Source organism: Littorina saxatilis, linkage group LG14 (genome assembly GCF_037325665.1).
Source record: "Littorina saxatilis isolate snail1 linkage group LG14, US_GU_Lsax_2.0, whole genome shotgun sequence".
Classification (NCBI taxonomy): Eukaryota; Metazoa; Mollusca; class Gastropoda; order Littorinimorpha; family Littorinidae; genus Littorina; species Littorina saxatilis.
In genome coordinates this window covers 11,666,597-11,678,949 of record NC_090258.1, presented here as the reverse complement: position 1 = coordinate 11,678,949, position 12,353 = coordinate 11,666,597, and the positions used below count along the sequence as shown (strand labels likewise).

General features: G+C 44.8%; 2 protein-coding genes across 2 annotated transcripts in view; one reads left to right on the top strand and one right to left on the bottom strand.

Moving 5' to 3' along the window:
• Positions 1–12,353, top strand: part of LOC138947123 (zinc finger protein GLI2-like) — a gene marked incomplete at its 5' end in the record, with an annotated part of 217,820 nt that overhangs the window by 151,642 nt on the left and 53,825 nt on the right.
• Positions 3,662–8,784, bottom strand: LOC138947103 (perlucin-like). Its single transcript, XM_070318552.1, has 5 exons — positions 8,626–8,784; positions 6,860–6,948; positions 5,642–5,732; positions 4,867–5,101; positions 3,662–4,020 (listed from the first exon to the last, which is right to left on the bottom strand). The coding sequence occupies exons 1-5, from the start codon at positions 8,663–8,665 to the stop codon at positions 3,987–3,989; spliced, it is 489 nt and encodes a 162-aa protein (XP_070174653.1). The 5' UTR covers positions 8,666–8,784; the 3' UTR covers positions 3,662–3,986.

Sequence of the window (12,353 nt, the reverse complement as noted above, 5' to 3'; positions counted from 1 at the left end):
AGTCTTGAGTATTATGTCGAGGGGGAAATATGTACACAGGCGAAAGATGAAATCGTGACACCGGGTTCACACCTTTTGGGGTACACGGGAAGAGGTGGAGAGGAGGGGGAGGGGGAAGGAGGGAGGGTAACAGCGAAGAAAGTTTGTGGGGTGGTGGGGATGGGGTGGGGTATGAAACGGGGGGCGGGGGGGGGGGGGGTGGTCGAAGTGAAGTTTGATGAGGGCCGATGTGTGTGTGTGTGTGAGGAGAGGGGGGGGGGGGGTCAGAGGAAACAGACAGGAAGAGCATTGTTTTCAATAACAAGCGAGGGGAGAAGAGGTTTGTACCGGCTGATAACTGTCACTGTCAGTGTCTGTGACTTGAAAATCGCGGACAATTTCCATATGAGTGTTATCTGAGAGAAAAACCGTCCTAGTTACTGGCAATGATTTTGGGACGTTTTAAACTGTACAGTGCATGAGTGTGTTGCCATGTACATTCAGCTCACTTGAATAATAGACTTTATGATGATTTTATTTTGTATTCAATATGAGAGTGCCTGCAAGTGACACGGGGTGACAGTGCAACTTCAAATTGTCTGTCTCATCGCAGACTACATGCTTTTTGTGATTCCTTGATTTTTTTGTTTCCCCATGACGATAGTAAAATAAAATATACTTCTCCTTTCAACGTCGTGCGAGCGTGCGAGTGTGTGTGTGTGTGTGTATGTGTGTGTGTGTGTATGTGTGTGTGTGTGTGTGTGTGTGTGTGTGTGTGTGTGCGTGTGAGCGTGCGTGCGTGTGTGTGTGTGTATGTGTGTTTGTGTGTGTGTGTGTGTGTGTGTGTGTGCGTGCGTGTGTGTGTGTGTGTGTGTATGTGTGTGTGTGCATGTGTGTGTGTGTGTGTGTGTGTGTGTGTGTGTGTGTCCCGAATGATGTATTGTGACTACCAACATAACACATATTAAACACTTCTTACCCTTTCGATCTCTCTCTCTCTCTCTCTCTCTCTCTCTCTCTCTCTCTCTCTCTCTCTCTCTCTCTCTCTCTCTCTCTCTCTCTCTGAAATTAAACTTGATTATAATGACGTCATATCCGGCGTTTAGTAAAACGTGAGGCAACACTGTCACGCCCTCATTTTTAAATCAAATGTATTGACATTTTGGTCAAACAATCTTCGAGGAAGCCTGGACTGTGGGATTGCATTTCAGTTGGGAAGCTTTAAAATTGACGAGTTTGGTCATTAAATTTATCAAAATGTTAATTAAAATATAAAATTAAGTTATCGATCCAACAATGAGTTCATCTTATTCCTGATTATTTCCTCCATCCAAATATATATATATACATATGCCATGTTTAATCTGGAAATGTACTCATATATACTTAAAGAAAAAAGGTTAATTAAGCAGTACGTACGCATACTTCGCGGAGACGAGCTGGACCCGTCTCAGTCTTCGACTTGAGGCCGCTAGCGAAGCCTAAGTACATGTACATGTCGTCTCGGTGGTCGCTGATTTTAGTGTTGATATTTTAGTTTCAGGCCAACAGATTGACTAAATGTATTTATATCGCTTCACGCGACCTGTTTCTTTGTGTGTGTGTGTGTGTGTGTGTGTGTGTGTGTGTGTGTGTGTGGGAGGGGGTGTGTGTGTGTCTGTATCCTGTCCCCTTTCCTCATTGTTTTGTGTGTGTGTGTTTGTGTGTGTGTGTGTGTGTGTGTGTGTGTGTGTGTGTGTGTGTGTGTGTGTGTGTGTGATGGTTTATGCACTCTTCAAAAAAGTTAAGGATCACTTTTTTTCAAGCACGCCACACAAAACAGACAAGACCGAATTCTTTCATTTTTAAAAAATGATATAATTGAACAACCAAGGAGTAATGACAAACAAAGCAAAGATCGAACGCGGCAGCGACAATTTAGCTAGAGCGTGTCAAACGTGACAACCCTCGAAAATGGAATTCACAACAATGTGAATCAGTGTCAATAACGCGTGTGCCCTCCGTTGCGTGCCAGCCATTCAACACATCGTTGGCGCATGGAGTGAATCAGGTTGCATATGAATGCTCTGGGAACTCCATTCCACTCCTGCTGGAGCCATTGCAGCAGTTGGCCCAGATTGGCAGGAGGAGGGTGATGTTGCTGTACCCGACGACAAAGCTCGTCCCACAATCATGTGCTCTAGGGGGTTCAGGTCCGGGCTGTTGGCTGGCCACAGCATCCTGTTGACCCTGGCCTGCTGGATGAAGGTGTTTACAGATACAGAGCGATGGGGAGGTGCGTTGTCATCCTGAAGAATCGCACGAGGGCCGATCGCTTGGAGGGCTGGAACGACCAGGGGTTGCAGGATCTCATTCTGGTAGCGGACACCGGTCAAGTTGCCCACTACATGGTACAGAGGTGTCCTTAGACGTGTGCTGATCCCTCCCCAGACCATCACAGAGCCTCCGCCAAAACGCTGTCGTTCCAGAACAGCGCCTTCTGCGAAGCGCTCTCCGCGACGCCTCCACACTCAGATGCGACCATCAGCAGGTTCCAAGCAAAAGCGGGACTCATCTGTAAACAACACCTGAGCCCACTGCTGACGTTGCCACCTCACATGTTGAGTGCACCAGGCTCGGCGAGCTGCTCGGTGATTAGCAGTCAGGGTTGTTCCTCGGACTGGACGCCTTGCACGCAAGCCAAAGTTGTGTAAGCGGTTTCGGATCGTCTGACCACTAACAACAGTGTTGGTGGTAGCTTGTAGGCGTTGCCTAATGTTGTTTGCTGTAGCCATTCTTTGTTGCATGGCCTGCCTCTGAATGAAGCGATCCTCTCTTTGTGTGGTGACTCTGGGCCGACCAGAACGTTGTCGCTCCTGCACTCTTCCAGTTGCGTGGAATCTCTGTTTTAGTCTGATGATGACAGAGGGAGCCACTGCAAGCCTCTGGGCTACTTCCCTGGCAGCAACACCGTCTTGTAGCCATCCTATTGCCCTTCCTCTATCCAAATCGCTCAGTTTTCTTCGTGGGGGGTTGTTTCTACTGTGCATAATTGTGTCAGCGTGTCAACCTTTAAACACAAGCTGGTGAGCGATGTTCATAGCCAGGACCCTGTTGTAGCACGTGCATCACAACCTTTTGCCCTGCCATGCGTTCCGCAAATTTCATGGGGCTATAAAAAACACACCCTTTTTCTTCCAAAATGCAGAAGCTTTTGAGAAGTCCCACAAAGGGAAATAACTCTGCATGCCAAACAAAATTCTAGGTCAAGACTCATTGTTCATTTGTTAATTCAAACACATTAATCTTTTAATTATTATGTCAATGTTTAATTTTTTGGCAATTTTTTATAATTAGATCCGTTTTTTCAACCGATCCTTAACTTTTTTTGAAGAGTGTATGTATTGTGTTGGTCTCTCTTTGTTGTTGTTGTTGTTGTTGGTTGTGGTGGTGGTGGTGGTGGTGGTGGTGGTGGTGGTGGTGGTGTTGTTCTTGTTGTTGTTGATGTTGTTGTTTGTCATTGTGCTTCCTGTGGTCAGTAGTCACAGTGAACTGCGGTGGAGTAGGAAGTAACAGGTCATACGGCATTCAAAATGTAGACTGTCTTTGCAGTGAATGCTTATTTTTAGATTCATGTCAACTTGCATGCCAAATGACCAAGCCGAATAGCAAGTGATGAAAAAAGGAAAAATAAAGAATAGTGTTTGTTTTTTATCAAAACTTTACTTGCATTGAAAAACACAGATTGCGGGCTCGCTTTTTGCAAAAAGAGAACACCGCAATTCACAACATGTTGTTTCCATTAGAAACAAGCCCACAGCAAAGAACAGCAACATTTCTCTGTCTCTCGATCATTCATTATTCCCTTATGACAAAAATAAAAGCAAAACCAGAACTGATCTTTTTAGTGTGTTATCCGTAGTATCAATGTTTTAATTGTTTCATCAATGAAAAAAATGTCCTTCAGAATTCGGGCTGAAGCTGTATCTGACAACGAGCAGTCGTTGTCTAGGGAACGGTTGTATTCTCTAACCGATGATTCCACCTTCTCCAATCTGGAACCTGCAAAAACACAGAACAAAATATATTGTATTACCTGTGCCAAACAAACAACAAAAATTAGATTATCTGCGCCAAACAGAACAAAAACCGATTACTTGCGCCAAACAGAACAAACATTTGATTAACTTAGCCAAACACAGAACAAACTTTTGATTAACTTAGCCAAAAACAGAACAAACATTCGATTAACTTAGCCAAAAACAGAACAAACTTTTGATTAACTTAGCCAAACACAGAACAAACATTTGATTACCTTCGCCAAACACAGAACAAACATTTGATTAACTTAGCCAAACACAGAACAAACATTTGATTAACTTAGCCAAAAACAGAACAAACATTTGATTAACTTAGCCAAAAACAGAACAAACATTTGATTAACTTAGCCAAACACAGAACAAACATTTGATTAACTTAGCCAAACACAGAACAAACATTTGATTAACTTAGCCAAACACAGAACAAACTTTTGATTACCTTAGTCAAACACAGAACAAACATTTGATTACCTTAGCCAAACACAGAACAAACTTTTGATTACCTTACCCAAACACAGAACAACCATTTGATTACCTGCTTAGATTTAATTTTTAACAGCAGGTATTTTTTCCTCGCTTTGAGTGTGTGTGTGTGTGTGTGTGTGTGTGTGTGTGTGTGTGTGTGTATGTGTGTGTGTGTGTGTGTGTGTGTGTGTGTATGTGTGTGTGTGTGTGTGTGTGTATGTGTATGTGTGTGTGTGTGTGTTAGTGTGTGTGTGTGAGAGAGAGTTTGTGTGTGTGTGTGTGTGTGTGTGTATGCCGTCCCATACTGTAATTATAACTGTCCCCGGGTGAAACAATCACTCACTGTTTCTCACAGATGAAGTACTCAGGAGAGTCACAACTCCCGTCCTCCCACTTGTAGTGCAGGTTCTCTGACATGCGCAGACAGGCCTGGTGTTGGTGAGCGTTGGAGGGTTGGCCGGGGGCCCAGAACGTGTTGGCAGGATCGATCATGGCCTGAGACTTGCTCCAGATCCATGTCCCCTCTTCCAGGAAATCCCCGCCCCCGACCCAGAAGTCATGGTCATTGGGGAAGGCTCCTGATTAAAACAGAACAGAAAGTAGATACAGAATAGTTCAATGTCCAGTGTTGTCCAGGATCCAATGATCCATGCTCGATCCAATCATATTTTTCTTTATAAATTCAGATCATGGATCTTGCTCCTGATGCACGTCCCTTCCTCCGGGAAATCTCCGTCCCCGATCCAGAAGTCGTGATCGTTGGGGAACGCTCTTGATTAGAATATAAAGAATACAATAGTGTCAATACAGACACAGAAGCGGGTTTTTTTTTTTTTTTTTTTTTTTTTTTTTTAATGTGGCCGTAGAGTATGATCCACGTACCGATTTCATTTAAAAAGTATAACTGGATCCATCGTTGATCGTTGGATCCTGGAAAACGCTAAGTTGATCCAATCATAGTTTATATTACATCAAAACGTGGATCTGTTGAGATACACCTGCCCTGCTCCAGGAGATCAATCAATAAATAAATAACACAGTGTTGAAGAAAAAGTGAGATCGAGGTAGGGACGTGAGGGGGGGGGGGGGAGGGGGGACTCGTGCAGTAAAAGACCTACCTGAAATCCTCTGCAAGAAGCCCTCCAGGTAGTGCTGCTCGTCTGCGGAGTCTATGACGGCCAGGTCCGCCCCCAGTACCTTGCAGTACAGCTGGCGACAATTGCAAACCGAACACAATCACCAGAAGCGTCCATGTAAATTCATCATTGTCATTATCAGTATCATCATCGTCGTCGTCGTCGTCGTCGTATTCATCTTCATCGTCTTCGTCGTCGTCTTCATCGTCGCAGGGCCGGACCCAGGGGGGGGGTTCCAGGGGTTCCGGAACCCCACCCCTGGAACAAGCATGTACCTTGCTTTGAGTGGGGTTTTTTTATTTTTTTTAAATAAATTTTGTGTGTGTCTCTAACAAATTTTATTCAATGTGAAATCCGATGAGAAAAAGGTACCCCCCCCCCCCCCCCCCACAATGCTGCTCTTAACCCTCAAAACAAGGCCCAGCATGCACCAGATTGCACAGATTTTAACCGTTTTTCAACAAATTTCCGGGGGGGCATGCCCCCGGACCCCCCTAGTTCGCGCCTGCTTTGCAGGCGCGCGCTTGTGGCTTCGCCACTTCGCTGATTTGCCCCCCAAAAAAGGAGGAACCCCCCCCCTCACAACTCATTTGGTCCGGCCCTGCGTCGTCATCATCATTGCCGTTAAAGTTTATCATGTCACCACCGTCGTTGCTGTGGTCGTTGTGCTTATCATATTATCATCAACATCAATAGCAATACACGAAATAGGCCTGAACGACTAGCTAGTGTCCCAATCTTATCGTCATCGTCGTTGTAGTTTATACAGCCATCACTGTCGTCGCTGTGGTCGATGTGCTTATTGCATGTTCATGATCATAATTATGAGTACAAGTTGTGGGCCTGTAACGACGTTAAATAGTATCTCAATCTTGTCGTCGTTGTCGTTGTGGTCGTCTGCAGATAGACTTCCGACAGTAACAATGTTGTAATAGTTCGTGTTGGATGTGCAGGTTTATTTTCTTTCTTTTTTTGCAGTCGTAGGCGGCATTGGAAATATCTTAATCATTTTGCGTGTGTGTTATGCTTCTTTGTTTGTTTGCTTCTTTGTTTGTGTGGGTTTTTGTTTGTTTGTTTGTTTGTTTGTTGATGTTGTGTGTTTTTTGTGTGTGTACATGTGTGGGTTTTTTGTTTGTTTGGTTGGTTGGTTGGTTGGTTGGTTTGTTGTTTGTTCACATGTATTCGTCCTTTACTACGAACCGTGGCTTCAGCCCATGACGCCTCAGTTCCAGGCACGGCGTAGCAGCTTGCCCCGTGATGCAGGAACCCGTCCGGACACTGACCGTACACTGCAACCACAAAGACCATCAATCAGAAACTATGACGGCTTACTAGTGCCAACGCTGACAATTAGGAAAGCGGTATTGCAGAAAACTGTGACATCATCTTCATGTCGGATAACTTGCTCGATAAGGCCTTCTGTTAAAAGATATTTCAGAAATAATGTGAGAGCGATGTTTGCCGGACATTGTAGCCTCTTTTTGTTTGTATGTATGGAAGTGTATATTGCCAATTTATTTTGGTTGTATAGTATTGTTGTATTTGTCTGCTCAATTTGTATACATATATTAACTGTCTGATTTGTTACCTTTTTTTGTTAAAGTTATATCTTTGTTTCAAAGCCGTCTGGGCCAAAAACAATAAAATACTTGACTTGACTTGACTTGACTTGACTGAAAACGAGGCCAAAATGAAAATGTTCACATGAAAATGGTAACCCTAGGTTTTGGCACTGGTAAGCCGTCATAATAAACATCATGCAGTATCTCTCATCGTACGCTGCTACCAGTTATGATATTGTCTTGTCATGGTAACGACCATCTTGGGGACATTCTAAGATAAGTCACAGTATACATTTTTAATGTTGTTGGTCTTTGGTTTGTCCGTTGTAATGGCCGTTAGGTCGATGTTCTTCTGAGTGTTTTGTTTTGTCCTCAATTAAACGTTCCAAAAATTGTAACTTTTTTTTTATCCATTTATGATAGGTGCCATAATGTTCTAAACGTCACACACTGCAGTATACATCGACATATGGTTTCGCTTCTTTGCTTGCGATGCATATAGCGTTTACTGTGAAATTAATTGTTGGCTTGTTGGGATGGCAACGTGTAATTTATCTTTTGTCTTTCCGTAAGATACTGAAATATTTCATACACTGCCATGGATATGAGTATCATGTGAAGGTTGTGTACGCCAAAGCGCGCTGCAGAACAGTATCCACGAATGGAAACATGATTGATAAGTTACTGTGACTTGATTGAGTTTGCCCTAACTCCAATTATATTCAATCAATCAATCAATCAACCAATCAATAGGAAGCTTATATAGCGCGTATTCCGTGGGTACAGTTCTAAGCGCTTGTCGAAGAGTTGTCAACACAGGACTAACAAAGAAACTAACATCTACAGACGGACACACGTATGAATGAATAACACATTGCACTATAACATGACTTTTTTTCTGTTCGTGCAAAATGAAAAGTTGTTCCCGAGTGTTAACTCACAAGATATATTGAGTCGCCTTGTGGTGAGATATGTGCGCGTTATAAATTCTCGTATTATTATTATTATTATCCTAAGTTCGGTTGATATCCCTGGCACATTTGTGACCCTCCACCACGGAATGAGTCGCACGTCACCGTTGCTTGATTTTAAGATTTTTAGATTTTCGTAAAGAGTTTTTAATGCTCTATCCAGTGGTGAAAACCGTTTTAGAAAAGAGCAACAACTTTTCGAGTTATAAGCCTGTGACTAAGGCGACCCTCACACTGATACCTGACACCCCTTGGCGTATATTAGGCCTAGCGCAGAACCGAACGAGGTGACATCCGACTCATTCCGTGGTGGAGGGTCACATTTGAGCTTTGGAGTTTGAACTCAATAGTGTTAGGAACTAAAGGAAATGGTAATTTCTTTCTGTTTAAAAAAAACAACACAATATAAATACAGTAAAACTGAAACCCTTACCAACAGACGCCAGAAACAACACAGCGAGATATCGAAGCATGGTGGAAAATGTTGTTTTTGAGATGTTGGCAGGGATTCGCAGTTTCTGGAGACTAAGCTTGCGTGGTCTCTCTTCTGTCTCTCACTGTCCTCAGTCGGCCATTTGCAAAGTGGGCGTGGTCTTCTGAAGTCTGACTCCGCCCATCCTAGTTTTACTTTTCTGCTCCCCCCCCCCCCCCCCTTTCCCCCATCACATATACACACACGCATGAAGAAAAAGTTTGGAGACTATATTGACTGGAGAGACAAATCGATAACAAAATTGTCTAGGTCGAGGAACACACTCGCGCGCGCGCACACACACACACACACACACATCACATCACACACACACACACGCGCGCGCACACACACACACACGCACACGCGCACGCACACACACGCACACACACACACACACACACACACACACACACGCGCGCGCGCATGAATAAAGCTTGGAGACCATATCGCTTGAGCGGCAAGTCAATAAAAAAAAGTTTGTCCAGAAAATTAAAAACAACGCTAACGGTCCTTCAGACCCGCCCCCCCCCCCCCCTCTCTCTCTCTCTCTCTCTCTCTCTCTCTCTCTCTCTCTCCGTCTCTCTCTCTCTCTCTCTCTCTCTCTCTCTCTCTCTCTCTCTCTCTCTCTGTGTTTCTATAACCTTTCAGCACAGTACCTGAACCTGCTTGCTATCAAAACTCATTCGACTTTACTGACTGGAACAGATAAGCGAAGTGCGTTTCTGTGTCTGGAGTATCGAGTAGAGATACCCGGGATGCCACCCAGACAGGTCTGGAGAGGGTTGTTGTGGTTTAACCGGGTGGATTCCCCCTGGGTTCGTGTAAATTCTTTAAAATCTCGAGTGTTTCTTGTCCGGAGGATTGCAAATTTCACATCTTGTTTTATGGAGTTCAAGGTCAATAGATTCCGTTGTGATTTGAATGGTACAGTCCTGTTTAATGTAAGCCTTGCGAATATTTTCACCACCCCACAAAATCTGTCGAGGATTTTACATGTGAGGAGATCATCCTTCCGCTGTGTAACCAAGTGCATGTGTAACCAAGTGCATGTGTAACCAAGTGCATGTGTAACGGTGTGCCGTAACACTACGATCACCTCGGGAGGCGAAGTGCAATCAAACAGGATTGAAAATGTTAGGGCTAATTTCTTAGCCCTATAAAAACTGTTATGCAAACCCGAAGGTTTCCATGAACATACAGACAATCGGAAACCACCAGACCCCATCACAAACAGAACTCTACAAACCACAGGTGTTGACTTTAAAGGCCAACAACCCGGGTGCAGAGTCCGTTTTGAAAGGAGCGGTAGCCTCCCCTGTCACACATGAAACACTCGAATCACCTTTGAAGGCAAAGCCAGTCAAACAGGAGTGAGTTCGGGCTGAAAGGCACAGTAAGCCTCCCGTAAACCATCACAGATACCGTCAGGCTTTTACACACAGTAAGCCTCCCGTAAACCATCACAGATACCGTCAGGCTTTTACACACAGTAAGCCTCCCGTAAACCATCACAGATACCGTCAGGCTTTTTCAAACAGTAAGCCTCCCGTAAACCATCACAGATACCGTCAGGCTTTTTCACACAGTAAGCCTCCCGTAAACCATCACAGATACCGTCAGGCTTTTACACACAGTAAGCCTCCCGTAAACCATCACAGATACCGTCAGGCTTTTACACACAGTAAGCCTCCCGTAAACCATCACAGATACCGTCAGGCTTTTACACACAGTAAGCCTCCCGTAAACCATCACAGATACCGTCAGGCTTTTACACACAGTAAGCCTCCCGTAAACCATCACAGATACCGTCAGGCTTTTACACACAGTAAGCCTCCCGTAAACCATCACAGATACCGTCAGGCTTTTACACACAGTAAGCCTCCCGTAAACCATCACAGATACCGTCAGGCTTTTTCACACAGTAAGCCTCCCGTAAATCATCACAGATACCGTCAGGCTTTTTCACACAGTAAGCCTCCCGTAAACCATCACAGATACCGTCAGGCTTTTTCACACAGTAAGCCTCCCGTAAACCATCACAGATACCGTCAGGTTTTTACACACAGTACAAACACCCTTCCATTGGAACGCTCACCAAACGGGAACATCCTAGGTGCCCCACGTAAAGAGCGAGCCATTTTCAAAGTAGCCGATGTTAGTGTTAGCTGGGCTAGATTCTGCCGCTTCTTTGGCAGCGACATCCGCCAGTTCATTTCCCCGGACCCCTACGTGAGAGGGGACCCAGAGAAATGATACGGATGTGCCGGATGAGATTAACTGGTGACATATAAAGAGGATTTCTCTTTGTAGCTCTGCCCGATTTGATGTGTTTCGATGGAGAGCTTGTAATGAAGAGCGCGAGTCAGAGCAGAAAACTACCGCACGCGGTGTGACTGGGAGGTCATTTATAAAAGTGCATGCCATGAGCAAGGCAAATAGCTCGGCTGAGAATATGGAGATGTCTTTATTAAGAGTGTATTTCCTTGAGATTTTGAGATCTGGGATCACAAAGGCGCAGCCAACGCTGCCGTCTGCAAATTTGGATCCGTCAGTAAAGACTTTTAAATGCTCCGAGAATTTGTAGTTTAGGGTTTCTTTTGTAACAGTAGCTAGGTAGACGGGGTTATCTTTTTTGGTAGTATTATCTTCACTGTCGTATATGATAGTAGGGGTTTCCTCAAGCCAAGGCGGGTAGGAGGGCGGGGGGACCCTGGCCAGCTCACTGACCTTCACCCCGCTATCGGCTAGGATGCGGTTTACTGTGTCGGATAAGGGTAGCGTTTTGGCCAAGAGTTGAGTGCTATGTTTGGTGTTGGCCTCATAATTTTGGTGCTGAGGAAAAAAGTCAGTCAGGACCTCGCAGGCAGAGTTCTCTACCGCGTGGGCTCTGACAGCATACTGAGCTGAACGGAGTTTTATCTCATCCACAAGGGGCAGCCACCCACACTCGCTGTAGACTCGACTCTTACTCGCTTGTTGGGAGAGTCCCAGAGCTATTTTGAGCGCCCTGCACTCTATAATAGCCAGTTTTTTCATGAGCGCCGGGCGCGTCGCGAAATAAGCTTCGCACCCGTAAAGGAGGCGGGAGCGAATTAATGCCCGCACTACCTCTGTGACACACTTACGTCCTCTGGCCCAGGATTGGGACGCCAGGTAGCGTATGATATAAAGATCCTTGTTGGCCTTATTGATCAGATGTTCGATATGACTGGTCCAGTTAAGTCGGGTATCGATGATAACGCCGAGGAACTTAACTTCTGAGCTCGGTTTGATAATATCACAACCTATCTTTATACTGCAGTTCCTGTACAGTTGTCTACGGGAGACAACAAGAAAGACTGTTTTATTTGAGGCTAGTTGGAAGCCGTTGGTGTACATATATTGACAGAGGTTGTCGATTTTAGTTTGGTAAGAAGATAAGTCAACAGTGTTGGTAACTCTGTTATGGCGTGGTCTATTAGTGTCTATTAAGGCGAGGTCGTCCGCATACAGAAGTACACTAGCACCGTCAACCCTAACAGAAGTAATGTCATAGAGCATGATGCTGAATAAGTTTGGCGCGATGATACTGCCCTGGGGAACCCCCATGTCCAGCGCATGGGTTTCGGACACCGAAGAGCCCACTCGGACAGACATCTTGCGATTGCTGATGAAGTTTTTGATGAATTGGTACATGTGGCCAGAGA

Coding starts and splice junctions, on each gene's coding strand:
- LOC138947103 (XM_070318552.1), bottom strand. CDS start 8,665: ATGCTTCGATATCTCGCTGTGTTGTTTCTGGCGTCTGTTG. Junction 5,733..6,859: donor CGTCATGGGCTGAAGCCACG/GTTCGTAGTAAA, acceptor AATTGTCGCCAG/CTGTACTGCAAGGTACTGGG. Junction 5,102..5,641: donor CTTCTTGCAGAGGATTTCAG/GTAGGTCTTTTA, acceptor TGTTTTAATCAG/GAGCCTTCCCCAATGACCAT.